Genomic DNA, 16,962 nt, shown 5'->3' on the forward strand with positions numbered 1-16,962 from the left:
TAATCAAAACACTGTGGTATTAGCATAAAGACAGACGTCTAGACCAATGGAATTAAGAGTCCAGAGATAAATCTTTGCACAGAAGGTCAAATGATTTTTGACAGAATGACAAAATGGTGCCAAGACCATTCATGGGGAACAGGCAGTCTTTTCAACAAACGATGCAGGGAAAACTGGATGACCCACATGCAGAAGAATGAAACTGAACCCTTAACTAAGACCACATACAAACACGAACTCAAAATGAATCAAATACCTACAACAATAAAACTTAGAAGAAACCGTAAGACAAAAGCTTCATGATGTTGGATTTGGCAAAGAGCTCTTGGATATGATGCCACAGGCAACAAAAGAAAAACAGAGAAGTTGGACTTTGCGAATTTTAAAAATTTGTATGTCAAGGGACACTAGAGAGTAAAAAGGCAACCCATGGAATGAGAGAAGATACTTGCAAATCACTTATCTGATAATGGATTCATGTTCAGAATATATAGGGGACTCCTTAAATGTAACAACCACCAAAGACATTCAAAAATAGACATTGCTCCAAACGGGAGATACGAATGGCCAGTAAGTACACGAAAAGATGCTCAACATCACAAATCATCACGGAAATGCAAATCAAAACCATGAAATACCATCACACCCATTGGGATGGCTACCACACCAGAAAACAAGTGTTGTGGAGGGTGTGAAGAAATCAGAACCCTTGTGCTCTGCCGGTGGGGTACAGATGGTACTGCCACTGTGGAAAATAGAACGGAGGCCCCCCCAAAACTAAAAATAGCATCACCACAGGATCCAGCAATCCCACTTCTGGGTATAAACTCAAAAGAACTGAAAGCAAGGTCTCAAAGGGGTAGTTGCACACTTGTGTTTATAGCAGCATTATTCACAATAGCTAAAGCATAGAAGCAATACAGGTATCTATTGATCAGTAAATGGATACACAAAATGTGATAGATACAATGGAATATTCAGCTTTAAAAAGGAAGGAAATTCTGCAATATGGTATAACATGGATGAACCTTGAAGACATTATGTGAAGGTAAATAACAGTCACAAAAAGGCAAATACTGTCTGATTCCACTTATAGGAGGTACTCTGAATAGTCAAAATACTAAAGACAGAAAGTGGAATGGGGGTTGCCAGGGATGGGGGGGTGGGGAGGGAGAAGAGAGAGTGATGGTTTAATAGGTATGGAGTTTCAGATGTACAAAAGGAAAAGAGTGATGGGGATAAATGGTGGTGCTGGCTGCACAACAATGAGAATGTATTTAATTCTACTAAAGCTGTACACTCAATCGTTAAGATGCTTTTATGTTATATCTATTTTGATAAAATGGAATTGTTTTTAAATCATGAAAGTAATACATACTTGTTATAACAAAAAAATCAAATATGGAGACACGTTAACAAATAGCCATTCCTCCTTCAACCCCCAAGTTGTACAAATAATTTCAGCTCCTATCAGGTAACCTAGACATGCCATTAACTTACAGTGCTGAGCCAGCATTTTCCGGGAAGGGAAGGTAAATTCCTTTTCAGAATGAAGAACATAATTAAAATAGTTCTGTCCAGGAAGCAATGTATAAAGCAGAGGAATTACTTTTTATGCAGAAAGGAGCAAGAAAAAAAATTTAAAAGAAAGAGTTAAGTCTCAGACAGAATGAAAGCCAAGGGGCATTCAGGCAGGGATGGAGGGACTCTGCTTCGTGGTTAGTAGGTGGTCTGTGTGTACGCTCCCTGAAGCTTATGCCCCACCCCAACGGAGACTTAGAGGAAACAATTCTTATCAAAGTAGTGATAGAACCCAGCAGAATATCAGGAAGATAGTCATTAAGATCTTTATAAACTGTTTTACATGCACCACCTTGACCCCCCAAAATTATAAAGTCCTATGGGGTAAAATGTTCTTATTCCAATTTTAGGGATTAAGAGGCTACTACGAAGTACCCTGTCCAGGTCGTCCAGCCCTTCAAAGCTTTTCAACCCTGTAACCCGGCCACCATCTAGTTTACCGGATCCCCTGCCTCCCATGGAACAAGGATGCTGAACTAGTTATCTCTGGTGAGGCAGGGTTGAGGCAATGCATGATGGATACATCAATGATCATGAACCAACACAGCAGCTAACTGACCTCAAATCAGAAATTCCTGACTTGGCTGTGGCCCACGGACTGCCAATATCCCCAGGGACAAATTCTCTCACCACAAGGAGAAATGCCTCACAACGGTCAGAAAGCATTCATTCGTCCAATGTGCTTCAGAGTGTGAAATAGTATGCTTATCAAATAACTTTAGTCTCTCCAAAAGAGCTGGGGTCAAATGTGAAAAACACTCTGGTTTCACAGGCATTCCATATTTTACAGAACAAGCACCTTCTAAACAAACATGGATGTGGATACCCATCACACCTGTTTTCCAAACGATTTTATAGTAAGTGCAATTAGGGAATTAATGCATTTCTGGTGCATAAGAAAACCACTATGATAGAAATTTTAGTTCCTCCGCATTGTCCCCCTTTCCTCCCCCAGTTACCTTGACTTCCACATATCTCTTTAGGGACTCCTGATCTGCCCCCCTCGGCTCCTGGGGCCACAATGTCACCTCCTCACGAGCCCCAGATGCAGCAGAATTCGGCTGCAATACCACACTTCACCGGCAGATGCCGCAGCCTCAACACTTGACGGCCAACTTTCAAATTACTAACACCACAACCAGCAGCCATTTAGTGCCTACTGTATACTTTTTTTTTTTTTTTAAGTAGGCTCGCGTCTAGTATGGATTTCAACCGGGGGCTCGAACTCATTACCTTGACATCAAGACCTGAGGAGAGGCCGAGTCAGCTGCCTAACCGACTGAGTCACCCAGGAGCCTTGCCTACTGTATACTTGAAGAGCAATACATTAGGTTCTTCAGGTCAACCCCGCACCGGTTGGCTCATCCGGACAACTCGTGAGGACTAAATCGCATTAAGTGCTTTGAACAATGAACTGACCTGTAGTGTGAAATTATTACCAGCCCAAGGTGAGGTGGCAGGGACGGACGGGAACTCGGGTCCACCGCAGCTGTCTCAACAGGTCGGTCTGGGCCCAGGGCTTGCTTTCCATCCAGTTGGGACCACTGTCCTTTCTCCTGTGGCCCTCCACTAAGCTGCTGCTATGTCCTCCAACTTGGAATCCGGGAATTGGCTCTTCTACTGCAAAATGACGGTAGTTTAGAGGGTCGGGTCCCAGGTTGGGAGGGCCCAGGGCGGTTTGGCCACATCACCAGCCTCCTGCGGGAACTTCTAGAAGGCAGGTGGCGCGGTGGGACGCAAGAGGTCGCGCTCTTACGATCTAAACTCAACACTAAGTTTCCTACTTTGACCCCCGGGCTCGCGCCCCACCTGCCCGCGAGACCGACCCCCTCCCCCACGTGAAGCACGCGGGCTCACGCTCTTCCGCCTCGGACCCAGGAGGCACCTGGGGGAGTGGGGGGGGCTGGAGCTCCGCGCGGCGGATGGGCTACACCTGCCCTGGGCCGGCCGTCTTGGGATCCGGCTCCGCCGTGCCCTAGCGTGCGGTGGGCCGCGGACGACTCCGGCTGGCAGCTGCGCCCCAGCCTCCAGCGCGCCCCCCGGGGGAGGCAGAAGGGCGCCAGCGCCCGCGCGCTCCGCCCGCACTTGGCGTCCGGGGCCGCCGGAGGCGCACGCGCGCACGGAGGCGCCACGTGCGGGGGCCCAGAGCGCGGAGGCTGCGCTCAGCGCGGGCGCGTGGCGGCGGCCCCACGTGCGGGTTGCCGGGACGCCGCGCGGAGACGCCTCTACCCCCGCACACGTGCGGGTCGCCGCCCCCTCCTGGAGCCCCGCGCAACCGCGCCCGCGCCCGGGCTCTTGGCCCCGGCACCGCAAGGCGGCGCCCCGGCTGCCTCGGGCCGCTGAGGGGCGGGGCTGACGCCCGCATTGTTCCTCCCCGAGTGGCGGGCCCTCCCCTTCCCCCAGCCCCGGGCGGGGCGCAGGGGCCGCCGTAGCCGCGGAACGTGGGCTCGCGCCCCGCCTTTGTCTCCCGGGTGCGAGCCGCCGTAGCCCCGCGCCCGCTGTTCGCTGCCAGAGCCGCTTTGTGCCGCGGCGCTGGGGACCCGGCCGTGAAGCCGGCGGGCGCAGCCTCAGCATGGACGTGACCGTCTCGGAGCTCATGGAGCTCTTCCTGCAGAGCCCGCTGGTGACCTGGGTGAGTGCGCCCAGCTCTCTGCCCCATTGTTGGTGCACCCGCTCCTTTCCCCGCTGCCTGCGGTAGCCGTACAAGCTCCCTTCCCGGGGTCCCGGGTAGCCTCCGGGACGCGGGGGATTCAGCAAGTGCTCCTGGCGGAGGTCGAGGTCTGAGCCCTGGGGTCCGGAGGCATTTCTAACTCGGGAGCCCGCGCTCCCGGCCCGGCCAAGGGCTTAGCGGGGACACCTGTTCCGACCGGGCGCTGGGCTACGTCCCCGGAGCGGACAGAGTCCGAGTAATCACCTGGGCACCCCATGGCCTGACCACTCGAGAAAAGGACTTACTCCCCAAAAATATCCTCGTGTAGTTTCTGAAGCTCTGAGACCAGCAGGTGGGTGGCGGTGGGGATTGGGGGGCTCCGAGTGAGCATGTGTACAGGCTGGGGTCGGCGCAGTCATTTTCAGTAGATTTAAGACGTGAGAAATTTATTAAAAAGTCCCTTTTGTTTTTGTTTTTGTTTTTTTTCCGCTCTGGGACACTGGAGAGTAGTGTGGGGAGGAAGTTTTCCTCTTGCTGTCTTGCGTCTGTTGCCCGGCGCGGGGTGGGGGTAGAGGCAGGGTGGGCTTGGCGCCTGCAGAAAAGTGGATGGGCGGGCGTAGGTGACCCCCTTTTTCCACGCGGGCCCTGCCTGTATTTGCCCTGGAGAGCTTTAGACAGTGCGCTTGGGGTGACTTTCCTGTCTTTCTCTCCATGCCTCTTCCTGGCAGGTGAAAACTTTTGGCTCATTCGGCAGAGGCAACCAAGACAACCTGACAATGTACATGGATTTAGCGGACGGCATCTTTTTGAACCAAATTATGTTGCAAATGTAAGTTATCTACAGGGAAGAAGGAAAGAACGATGCTTCAGAAAGTTTAAGGCTGTAGAAAATGGAGCATGGAGTTCAAACGGGAGGCTTCTTTGCCAGGGGGGCCCCTGGTGTCTCCGTATTAAGGTGACTTCTTTCCATTCGTTGGATATGAATTCCAGGACAAAGGGGTTGGCAGCTTGTTTGGTAAAGGCAATTTGGAATTGAATGACTGTCATGCATATGGTGTAGATGACACAACTGACTTCGAATTCAGATACTTGAGTGAGGTTTAGAGCAACGAAGTTAAAAAATAAAACCACCCTTTTTGGGGGCAAGGAACTGTAAGTCTGGTTACAGGAAGTGTCTAGGGTGGACCCAGAGCATCCATGTGACTCTAAAGTTTCACTGTAGGTTGGGATGCCTGTGTTTCTGAGCTCCTTTTCACTTCACCGTGAGTTTTCAGTTGCCCCGTAGCAAGTGCAATTGGTTAAGGCCCTTCTCATGACATGGATTTAAAGTTACTGTGTTAAGAGAGCCCTAGGGGTCAGAATGCTGTGGTAGTTTGTCTTGAAGCCCTGAGCTTAAACTGGGTGTTGGTGGAAGTTAAACTTTCTAGCATGTGTGTTTGACCACATCCTTTGCTGCAGCTGAATTCTCTAGAGCCTGTCTGATTGACAGCCTGCCACATGTAGGTGTTGGCTCCTACGCCTATATTCTGTTTTTAACTCAGTGCAGGGAACATATTGGAACTGTCAGTATGATTCACAGGCACTGGAAGCAAAATAAAATGTCATATTCTCTGGATCAGCTGCTTATGCTCACCTACTCACCTGCAACTAAGCAAGTTGTCCTACTTGAGAGGAACCCATTAGCTAATGAGAATCAGCTTTGTGGCCCACACAGGAGGAGCAATTAGCTTTGGCATATTCAGAAAGTGGTTTAAATAGGTCTACCTAAAAAAGGTCTGTTTTGAAAATTAACTGGGAACACTGCTTTTAATAAGTATTTGATGTCATTAGTTTTTTTTTTAAGGCACAACTAATCTTACCTAAGTCTTGTGTTTGATTAGATCCTAACAAGACAAACGTGTTGCCAGGTTTGGCAGCACTTGTCTGAGAACATTGATGAAAAGGAGTTTCCTGGGGTTGCCTAGTGGCATATTTAAGTCCTGGCAACTCTTCCCCCCGTTTTGGTGGGCCCCGAAAATCACTAGATTCCATTGGTGCAGTGACCGCTGGGTCCTTACCCAAGCCTGTTTAATTAAAAACAGCAGTATCCCCAGCCTTTTCATTCAGTTTTTACACCCAGGCACAGGGGAGTACAAAAGCCCTGGGACTGTTTCCCTCTCTTCCCTGACCTTTGGAATTCCTAAAGCATTTACCACTCGCTTGTAAATCAGGAAAGCCTGTTGGACCATTCCTTTGAGAAATGCCCACTCATCACTGGTTCACACTTGGCCCATGGCTAGATTCAGTTTGAAGGGCGTCTCCACTTGACAGTTTTTACATGTTCTCTCCTCTGTGATAGGCCAAGACAATCGTCCTAGGGGTGGGAACTGAGAAGTCTGCAGCTCTTACGGCCTCAAACCGTGCTTCTGGTGCCTTCTGGCCAGGGTCAGGAGCGGATGAAGGGACAGTAGGAAGCCGTGTGGATGACTTCCCAGCTGAGGACATCGAGGAGTGAGGGGCACCAGCAGCACACAGTTTACTGATCGGATGATCAGAATAACCCTGTTCCAGGTGATAGGATAGAAATCAGAACATTGGTTGCTCCTGGAGGTGGGTGGGGATTGTCTGGAAAGGAGACACAGGTGAACTTCTGGGGGGAGGGGTGGTGATAATGTTCTGTGTATTCACTGGAGTACATCTTATTTTTCAGAGCTTATCAAGCTATAATTTAAGATCTCTGCATTTCAGTCTACGTAAAGATTATCTCAATTGAAAAACAGTATGCCAAAAAAAGTGTATTTCAGCCTTAGTATTGACAGCTTAGGTAGCCATCCTGGATACGAACTCTAGGTCTGTCTTCTGGTCAAGTGATGCTGGGCACACCACTCAACAATTTAGTTTCCTCACCTGTACAATGGGAAGTAAAGTGCCTCCCTTAAGAGATGGTTGTGGGGATTCAATGGGATGATGTGTTAGCAATTAGCATAGTGCTTATCACTTAATAGGTACTAGTGTCAATTATAAACACGCCGTCTTAATCCAGAAAGGATTTGAGGCACCCCATAAGAATTTTTCCAGTCTTCCTCTTTCCCACATTTTTAGTCTCCTAGATTACTGCATAATTCTTAGCCTTGGCCCTCTCTCAAGGAGAACTAGAGCAAAACTGGACTCTAGGACCCGCATCCAACACTGTACATAAGCCTCTGTGTTCACTTCCGCCAAATGGAGAAATGTCAGGCTAACTAGCAGGTCAGTGATAAGGCTCTATTCTTCCTTATCTTCTCTGCTAGTAGCTCCAACTGTGTGCTATTATTTCAATAAATTCTCCCCAAGTTGGTAGGACCTAGGAAAATTGTGGAGAGCAGTATGCTAAGTAGGTATGGAGCTCAGATAAGAGGCGTGTTACCTAACACTTCAGAGCCATATGGAGGCCGGCAGGGGTCACGTGGCTGCACCTGGGCATTGTCTCTGGCAACTGAAGAAGGCTGCGGTCATACTCTCTTGGCCCTCGCCTCCCGGTGATATCAGTGCCTGGAAACAGGAAAGCCCTATGGGCTCAGCTTTCAGGGGAGGCCCAGGTGTAGGAGAATTCCCAGTGAAAGGCATTGAATGGCATGGACCAAGATGCACAGGGCAATCTGTTGAATCGTTCCTCTATAAATGCAGTCTTTCTGGGTGATCTGGTACCCAAGGGAAAACAAGATTTCTCGTTCACTTTGGGCACATTTCTCACTGTCTCGTAGGAAAGATATTTAAGCACTTGGACTCTGAAAGCACCGGGCGGAGAAGTTCACATTCCCCTCTCTGCCACTTCTTAGTTCTGCCCCCTTGGGCAAATTACTTAAACTCTTTAAGCCTCAACTTCCTGATCCGTAATAAGGGGATGGTATTTTATACACTTGGGAGGATTAAATAAGATTATGCATCTAGAAAATGCCCAACAAACACCCATCATTGTTGGGAGCGAGGCCCGGGGCCCAGTGTGTGTGTGTGTGTGTTTGCGCGCTCCCAGGTGCCTGAGCCTGTGTGCATCTGTACTTTTGAGAATGGACACCTTCTGATTTGAGGCAGTGGCTGTTGAGTGCAGTTGGGAATTTGGACTTGGGCTTGAGAGCCTGTGCCTTTGCAAGGCCTGTGGTAAGTCCAGCATTATTTGCTTTGTTCAGACTTTACCCCTGGTGCTCACTGCAAAATTGAGGATGATATATTATTCAGGGGTTGGAAACATCCTCAGGTCAAATGGGAAAGCTTCCTAAATTTTTTTTTTTGATCTCTATACCCAATGTGGGACTTGAACTCACAACCCCAAGATCAAGAGTCGTGCACTCCACCAGCCAAGCTGGCCAGCCTCCTCGAGTTTCCTATGTTTCTAAAAAGGGTAATTTTTCCCCTAGCGTGGTGGAAGAGGAGTTCTAGTCCCATTCTGCCTATATAAAAGCTGAGGGCAAGTACTTGTTAGTTGAATGAGTTTGTGTTGGTGGAAAAGTGTTGGAACAAAAAAAATTTTTGTGAACTTACATGATTTCCTTTTTTGGCTACAGAGTATGACACTCTTCATGGGGGCTTTGAGTCCTTAAAAAAATTACACCAAAAATTTACATTGGTTGTAAGAGTGTAGGAAGAGACAGATGAGCCAAATAAAATTGCCCACGATTTTACCATGTAGAGTTAGCAATGCTATTGTTCTGGTGTCTTCTGATGTCTATAGTATGTAGATATATGCTCCTTAAGGTATTTTTATGCAGACATGGGCTCATGCTGTTGTCTTTTAGCATCTCTGTTTTTCAACCAGTGATACATTGTGGACATGGACATCTCTGTCACTAGATCATTTCTTGATTCGTTTTTAAATTTTGGAAGTCTTTGGAATATAACTAAAAGTTGCGGGCTGGCTTTCCCAAGGGAGGGGGGCAAGGTTGCTATAAATGTAAATCATAACTCTTAAAAATTCTAGGGCAAGTCGATTTGCTTTTTTCTAGTTAGAAGTTTTTGTTTGTTTTTTTAAAGATTTATTTGAGGGATGCTTGGGTGGCTCAGTCAGTTAAGCATCTGCCTTCAGCTCAGATCATGATCTCAGGGTCCTGGGATCGAGCTCCATATCAGGCTCCCTGCTCAGGAGGGAGTTTGTTTCTCCCTTTCCCTCTGCCTGCTGCTCTGCCTACTTGTGCTCTCTCTGCAAATCTTTAAAAAAAAAAAAAAGAGATTTATTTGAGAGAGAGCCTATGTATGCATGGGGGTGGGGGGCAGAAGGGGAGAGAGAATCTCAAGCAGACTCCCTGCTGAATGAGGAACCCAACACCATGACCCCAAGATCATGACCTGAGCTGAGATCAGGAGTCAGACGCTCAACTGACTGAGCCACCCAGGCGCCCCTCTAGTTAGAAGTTTTTATAAGGAAGTGCTGAGGGCCCCACACTTTGGTCTCCAAACTGTTCCTGAGTTTGGACAAGCTACCAGATGCTTGCACCCAGTGCCTCTTTCCTGTCCTCTGACCTCTCCATATGGGGCTCTTGGCCTTTTGCATTCTAGGGCTATCATGAAAAAAAGACCTTTGTTAGTAATGATGGCTTTTGGGGACCTGCAGTCGTGCAATGGTTATAGGATGTCCTCTATCCTGGGATATAGGACCAAGTACGGGTCCAAGTTTGCCGGTGCAGACCTGGCCTTCTAGAATGACAGCCTAAGGCTGGAAGGAACCTGTCATTTTGCAGATGAGCACCCAGAGAACCTTGGCCAGTCTTGTGCCCCAGACTGACATCTGTGTCTCCTACCCCATTTTCCTGCAGCACAGAAAGTGGGGGTTCCTTGGTGCTGGGAGAGTGAGGATGAGCTTTCCTTAACCGTAGTTGACTTTTGTTTCCAATTATTTCTTCAAAGCCTCTCTACCCTGAGAGCCTTCGCTAAAGGATGGAGTACTAACGATTGTGATAATTAGTCTATATTACTCCTATGGTGAATGTCGAAGTTCTTTTGGAGTGTTGTTTCAGTTGGCTGAACTGGGAGAACAAAAGCAGAGCTGGGCAGAGGCTTTTCTGTTATCTGGGGGACACACAGGTCCCCACTCCGTGTGTGTGCTGTACCTTTGCACACGCAGTGAATGTGCACCGTGTATTCCAGCACGTGTGCTGAGGCCCCCTGATTTAAAGCTGGGACTGCAGAAAAAACAAAAAGCTCTGCTTGCTAAGTTCTGTTTTAAGAAGTACTTTAGTCACTTAATAAAACAGCTTTTCCTCTTTTGAGGCATCTAAAGAGAGGAGAAGTGAGCCTTTAAGATAAATTGTTTGCCACGTTAAGTATACTTTCTAGCTAAAAATGCCTTTGTGGTTTAAATTCTGAATGCTGCCTCTATTCCTAAATTAATTTTCACTGAACTGTTAACCTTTGTTTTCTCAGTAATGAATGGCTCCAAGAGAAACGTAACGTGCAAATGGCTTGGCCAGACTCCATTACTGTGTGGGGACAATAAGAAATGTCGTCACATGATGGTTGAAAAGAGATTCCCTGGTTGCCCCAACGTGCCCATCTGATTATTTTAGGGGATATAGGCTGGTTGAATAAAATCCGTAGCTATTACTGCTTGTTACAGGTAAAGGGCTTTGCGAACACACAGTGCAGGGTAGGGACTCCTGTTGTATATGTCAAATATTTAATGGTCAAATTCTAAACAGTTCATATTATTAAAGAAAAAAGAAGATTGTACTTCCAGTGACGTCTGAAATGATTTCTACTTGTGGATTTTTTTCTGTTTGTCAATTTTGTGTTCATTACTGGCTTTGGAATGAGCGGTGTGGCATCGAGGTTGATCTCCTTAACTGCCCACCTCCGTCTGTGCTTCTGTCCCATTGCAGGGCGATTACTGAAGAAGAGGCTGGCCCTGCCCTGGTCCCCGTCTCACAGGGCCGGGGATGACTGATGAAACTCTAAAAACAGCCCTCATTTGAATTAGTGACATGGGAGGGAGGGCTTTGTTATTAGAAGCATTGTGTGATACATGGGCAGGTAGAAGCTAAATCCAGTCTGCCCCGTCTGTTCTCTTCACGTAAGAAATATTTTGAGAAATGTCCTGGACGTGGATGAGTGGAAATACAAATCACTTGATTCAGATTTCTAGTTTCATCCCAACCAGACCTGACTTTTGCCCGAGATTGGAAAATAAATGACACTGGGGGGGTTTCCCACATGAATTATTTATATCTCTGTGCTTAGCATTTCTTGTAGGGTACGTAGGACACCATGTCACGTCACAGACTCCTGCTGTTAGTTTTTCAAGGTAGAACTGTGTTCCCGAAATGTAAATCACAGGCAGCACCAGCCCTTGACCAATCTGGTGGCAGAGGTGGGGGACCCCAGTGAGATGGAACATGAATGATTTTGATTTATTAACTCAGAAAAATGTACCTTTTTTCCCCCCTTTCTTGGTATTTCCTATATTTTAGTTCAGCTTTTAATCTTTTTAATCTTGAAATCTATCTTGGGAGAGGTTACAAGTTTTTCATACAGTATCACTTTCGGTGTCTGCATTGACCTTTGGTGATGGGTTTATGGGTGCTGCTAGCAGTTGGAACGGAAATAGCGTTGACTCAGGGCCCATGATGGGTTGGTGCTGGGGGGTGGGGAAGGAGGGAGGTGATGGGGGGCCCCCCTTAAGGTCCATGGCTTGGCAGTAGCGGAATAAGGATTTGACTCGAGCCACATTGTCATAGCCTCGTAGTTACTGAGGCTGGAGGCGGACTGAGCTGGCTCTCAGCTGGGAACGGGGGGTGTGTGGCAAACGCCAGGATATGCAGTTTCCATTCTCTTCCTTCTCCAGAGACCCCAGGCCAACAAATCAGCGCATCAACAAGCACGTTAACAACGATGTGAACCTCCGCATTCAGAACTTGACCATCTTAGTGAGAAACATTAAGACCTACTATCAGGTAAGGGCCGGGAACTCTGTTCCCCAGGGGTTCTGCTGTGCATCTGGTGGTATCGTCACTGAACGGTTTCCCCCACAGGAAGCCGAGAGGAAATGGTGTTCATGGTTAAGCATTTGCTTGCTCACGCTTAGTGTGTTTTCACTTGCATCCTTTTTTTTTTTTGGCATTGTGGGAAGGGTGTCAGCTCTTGGATCACTTTGTCCAGCGAACGGCCTTTGAGCTTCGTGCAAAGCATTGTGCCTGGTATGGTGGGGGCCGCAGGGATGGTCCTTGATTCACAGCCATGGCCCCAAGCATGCTCTTGAATGCGGACCCTGACGTGGTGTTGCCCACAGCTGAGTGAGTCTTTGTTCAGGAGCAACTGAAAGGGTAGAGGGAAAGAAGGGGCCACAGAAGGGTTCTGTTCGTGCCCCCAGCTTGTGGACAGGAGCACTGGGGTTCTCGGTGTGGAGTGACCACTTGGCAGGTGGTCCCTGTGTCTCAGCAGCAGATAGGTGATGGGTTGGGCAAGGGGGCCTGATGGGGGAAGGGGGCCTGATGGGGGAAGGGCTGTTTAAATATCCATCCCAGCCTTCGGAAGGTCAGGTGAGAATCGTTGACGTTGATGGGAAATAGATTTAAACTGTGTGTCTTAGAGCCCTGGTTTTTAAACTTCCTAGCATGAACCTTTTCTCCCCCCCACCCCCACGCCCACCCCTGGTGCATTTTTCTTGAAACCCCAGGTGAAGCCCTAGTGACTCTGATTGACTTGGCAGTTAGGGAGTCTAGTGTTCTCTGCTCAACACCCTCCTCTCCCACTGGGGCATCTCTGTGGGTTTCCAGGACCTTCAGGGAACATGGTTTGAGAACCACTGCTCAAGAACAAATCTTTTCCAGAATTCATGCTGGGGCTTCGCTGATTCCTTGGGCGGACTCTCCCTCTGGGACCTGTTCCTAGCATCAGCTTCCTGGACTGTAACTCATCTCGGTGCTGAGGTCTAGGGGCACCTTCAGAGTGGTGCAGTCCCTGTCAACATGTGGGAGCCCCTGGGCCACTGTGTTTCGCTCTCTGTCCTGATGCAGTTGTTGCTGGTTCTGAGGTCCACGGAGGCCTCATGCTGCATGCTGGGCCGGCTCCTGCCGAGGGCTGTGGTTGCTGCAGAAGCAAGCCCTCCTCCTTCTGACGCAGTACGAAGTTGAAGACGGATGGGAGGGGAAGGGAGTGGACAGTGTCCTGAGTTTTCCGAGATGGTTGTTTCCATCCTCCTCCCGTCGAGGTCGGGGTGTGTGAGAGAGGGTTACTGTGCTGGGATGCTTTCCCTGCGTGGCCGGTTCCGCAAACCCCCTGTACTCGTTGCATGGACCGTCGGTGGCCCAGCACGGTGGACTTCTTGAGCAGCCCCCGTGAGGCTTAGATCCACCCGCATCCCTTTAGTCCCACATAGATGCCAGCTGGGCTGAGGAGGGGGCCTGGGCGAGCCGGATCTGTGGGGCTGAGTGCGTTGGTTTTCCTGCCTGAGGGGCGCCACACTCGGGCCCGGGCATGTCGTAGACAGGTGGGAAGTATTTAGCGAGTGTATCCCTGGGGATGGCCATGGGCAGGGGAAGCTGAGCAAAGGCAATGGGGCTATTAGTGAACTTGGGTCTGAGCATGGCGGGGGCTGTCTGGTGTCTGGGCCGGTGGTTCAGCGTGTTCTCAGGGCTTGATCCCTATCTGCAGGCACCATTCATGGTGAGCACGTGCTTTGATGCTGTGTGCTAAGTGCAAGGGGAAGTGGATGGTGCAGGTAGCTCAAGAGACCCCTAACCCCTGCTGCAGAGGGGTGGGGAAGGCTTCTTGGAGGAGGGGCCACCTGAGTGGAATCCTGGTAGGTGACTAAGTTTCCATGTTTGGAGGGTCATGGGAAAAAGAGAAGAGGAAAGGGGGTAGAAGTAGAGGAAGCCATGGAAGCCGGGACTGGTCTGCCCTTGATCTGTCAAGGTCCACGTTTTGTGCAGTTGCTCAGACAAAGGTCTGTTTTGTCAAGTTTCAGACGACTCCAAACTTGGGAGGATGTGAACATGAGAGATACAGAAAATCGGAACAGGCTTGCAAGGCTGGCCAGAGCCAGTGGCGATCGCTCGACAGGTGTATCTCGGGCTGCAGGTGTGGCTGGGAGGTGGTAACCTCTCCCTGGTGGCAGCGATGAAGCTCTTGGTGGGGGTGAGCTCTCCGTGAGCAGCATGCAGCAGTCAGGCTCTTGCTGCAAGCTGTTGGCCATGCAGGGGCTGTCCTCTGCTCTTGCTGGCCCAGGGAGTCCCGCACTGGTGGTGGGCAGTGGCTCCCGACCGTCCGGATCTGGGCTGGCCCGAGGGAGCTTGACACCCCCTTGAGACCGTGTCAGTTTGGAGGCAGATTGCTGGTCTGTGTAGAGTTTCAGAAGATGAGACACGGGGGGAGGAAAAGATGTCTAGTCCATTCTCAGGGCCCAGAAAGACTCACAGGTAGAAAGGGGGACCCTGCATCCTTGTTCTGCTTCTGCGCTGTTAACTCTTTGGGGTTGGTGTGCGTTGGCAGCCCCAGCCCAGGGCAAGGGTTTGCTGCGAGCATTTATTTGCTAAAGGCTGCAGAGCCGTCCCTGCTCCTCGGTCAGTCCTCCCTGGGAGAAAGCTAGTGGGCCGCTTCCCCCTGGGCTGGCACAGGTTAGGTGTGTGGGCGGCTCTGTGTATTTTTTTCTTTCCGATTTATTATAAAATAAAGTCAAGTCCTGGTCCTATAAGTAATAGGTGCTCTTTATGAACAGCTTGGAAAATAAGTAACAAGAAGAAAAGAACCATCCACAATCCCACCACCTAAAGACAATCCCTATTAACATTTTTACTGTTTCCTTCCAGTTTTTGCATGAATAGTTTTTGTTTTATACCGTTGTGGTCGTGCCGTACATACAATTGCATATCCTGCCTTTTCCCTGCCACTTGACATTAAAGTGTAAACATAATTGGTTATTATTTTAAGGGGTCATGAAAGAAAGTTTTCCAAGAGTACTGCCTGAGTCCCCTTGTGGAAATGGTCCCTCAGCTTGGGAGGGCTCAGGATGAAGCAAGACAAATGCTGCTCCTTACTGTTGCAGGGTGGCCTGGAAGGGCGAGAGCTTGCCCCCCGAGTAAGTGGGACTCCCGCTTGCCTGTGGCATTTTGGTGGACTCCTAGAGGTCACAGAATCCAGCCTTGGGTCTTGTTTGCCAAGCAACGGTTCTGCCCATTGGCTGTCCCCGTCTTTTCTGAGGCACCATGGGGCAGGGACAGTTAGAAAGGATGGGGACCTCTCTGGAGTAGCACGGGGTTTATCGCATAAGGAAGCTCACATTTTGCCTCTGAAAACCTGTGGAGTTGGTGATTCTTGACCACCTTCTGGGGCAGGCAGTAGACAGTGGGTGAAAACCAGCATGGCCGGACTCAGTCTGGCCACTGGTGTGTCAGCAGGGTCTCAGGCTGCCTCCTGACCTGCTGCTTGGACTTCTCTGGGGCTGGGGCCTAGAACCTGCATTTTCAGAAGTTCCCCAGCTTTAGGTCTTACCATCCCCCCAGCAGGCTGGGGAATCAGTGGACTTCTCAAAGTGTGGTCCCCAGACCTGCAGCATCAGCATCACCTGGGAACTTGTTAGAAATGCCGATCGTCAGGCCCCTCCCCAGACCAGCTGTGGAGGTCCGGCTGGCTGTCTTCACAAGCCCTCCACGTGATTCTGATGTACACTCTTGTGGGAACCAAGGGTTAAAACTGTTTCCAGTGACCTCCAGAAGAGGAATCTTCGGCCAGGTCCCCCCAGGTGACTCCTCTTCATCACGTCCAGCGGATGAACGTCTCATCTGTCCGGGGACAGGGAAGCAGAGAAGAGAGTGCTTGGTTTAGTTGCTGTCTTTTACGGAAGAAAAGGCTGACAGCCCAAGATGGAGGTACCTGCTGCAGGACGAGCCTCCGCAGATGGAGGCACATCTGCTGGGAGGCCTGGAGGAAAGGCAAGCTTAGACCAGACCTGCATGCTGCCTCAAGCCACATAGCGGGCCAGCTCTGAGCCCCGCCATCACATGATGCTTGTTTTACTTGCTCAACAGCCAAACTCTTTTTCCTGAGTCTTTTTTTTTTTTTAAGTTAAATTTTAGATTTATAGAATGGTTCTTTTTATAGTCAGGTTCTTGAGTGTTAAATGTATGTTGATTTGATGGTGGAGCCAGTGGAGAGTGATCTCGTAGAAGCAGAAATCCCTGGTGCAGCGGTGGCTGGTGTGTGTGTATTCCCGGGGGGTGGTGCGCGGTGCCCCACTACCGTTCCCTGCCCTGGACCCCTGCAGTTCCGTTCCTCCTCCCAGCGGTTCAGACCTTGTCACTTGAAGTTACTGAGGCTGCTTTGGCCTTATGCCGGTGGGAAGCACTTCAAACAACGACCTGGATAAATTTGGCATGTGTTGATCTTTGTTGTCAGGTATACATAGATCTCTGTCCTGAAATCGGGACCCTCAGGTGGATGTGGGGACCCACCTGCAGAGCTTACCCTGAAGTGAGAAATTTGCGGAGTTTCTCGGAGCTGCTTCCCTTCCGGATCATGTGCCAGAACAGTCTGTTTTCCTTCTCTGGGCTGGAGTTCTCATCTGTCTAGAAGAGGATGCGCCCTCACGGGCCTCAGATTCCACAGTCACACGATGGCCAGTACCAACCAAGATTTACAGGTCACTTCCAGGAAGCTTTGTTCCTTGAACTTGGCTCTTCTGAGCTCTGGTCTCTAACCGTGGTCAGAAGGTCAGGACCAACCCAGAATGTCTTTTTTTTTTTAAGATTTTATTTATTAGAGCATGAACAGTGGGGAGGGGTAGAGAGAGA

At 49.5% G+C, this 16,962-nt stretch overlaps 1 protein-coding gene across 1 annotated transcript in view; it reads left to right on the top strand.

Moving 5' to 3' along the window:
• The first annotated feature begins 4,027 nt into the window (after positions 1 to 4,027).
• The window catches only part of CCDC88C (coiled-coil and HOOK domain protein 88C), a 125,094-nt gene continuing 112,159 nt past the window's right edge, over positions 4,028 to 16,962 (top strand). Inside the window, exons 1-3 of the mRNA XM_028098298.2 lie at positions 4,028 to 4,213; positions 4,960 to 5,060; positions 12,021 to 12,129. Coding sequence (XP_027954099.1) covers positions 4,154 to 4,213; positions 4,960 to 5,060; positions 12,021 to 12,129 — 270 coding nt within the window. The 5' untranslated portion in view covers positions 4,028 to 4,153. The remainder of the gene's footprint in view (positions 4,214 to 4,959; positions 5,061 to 12,020; positions 12,130 to 16,962) is intronic.

This window comes from Eumetopias jubatus, unplaced genomic scaffold (genome assembly GCF_037043125.1).
Source record: "Eumetopias jubatus isolate StellerSeaLion01/CBP00866 unplaced genomic scaffold, mEumJub1_p1.0 scaffold_7, whole genome shotgun sequence".
NCBI lineage: Eukaryota > Metazoa > Chordata > Mammalia > Carnivora > Otariidae > Eumetopias > Eumetopias jubatus.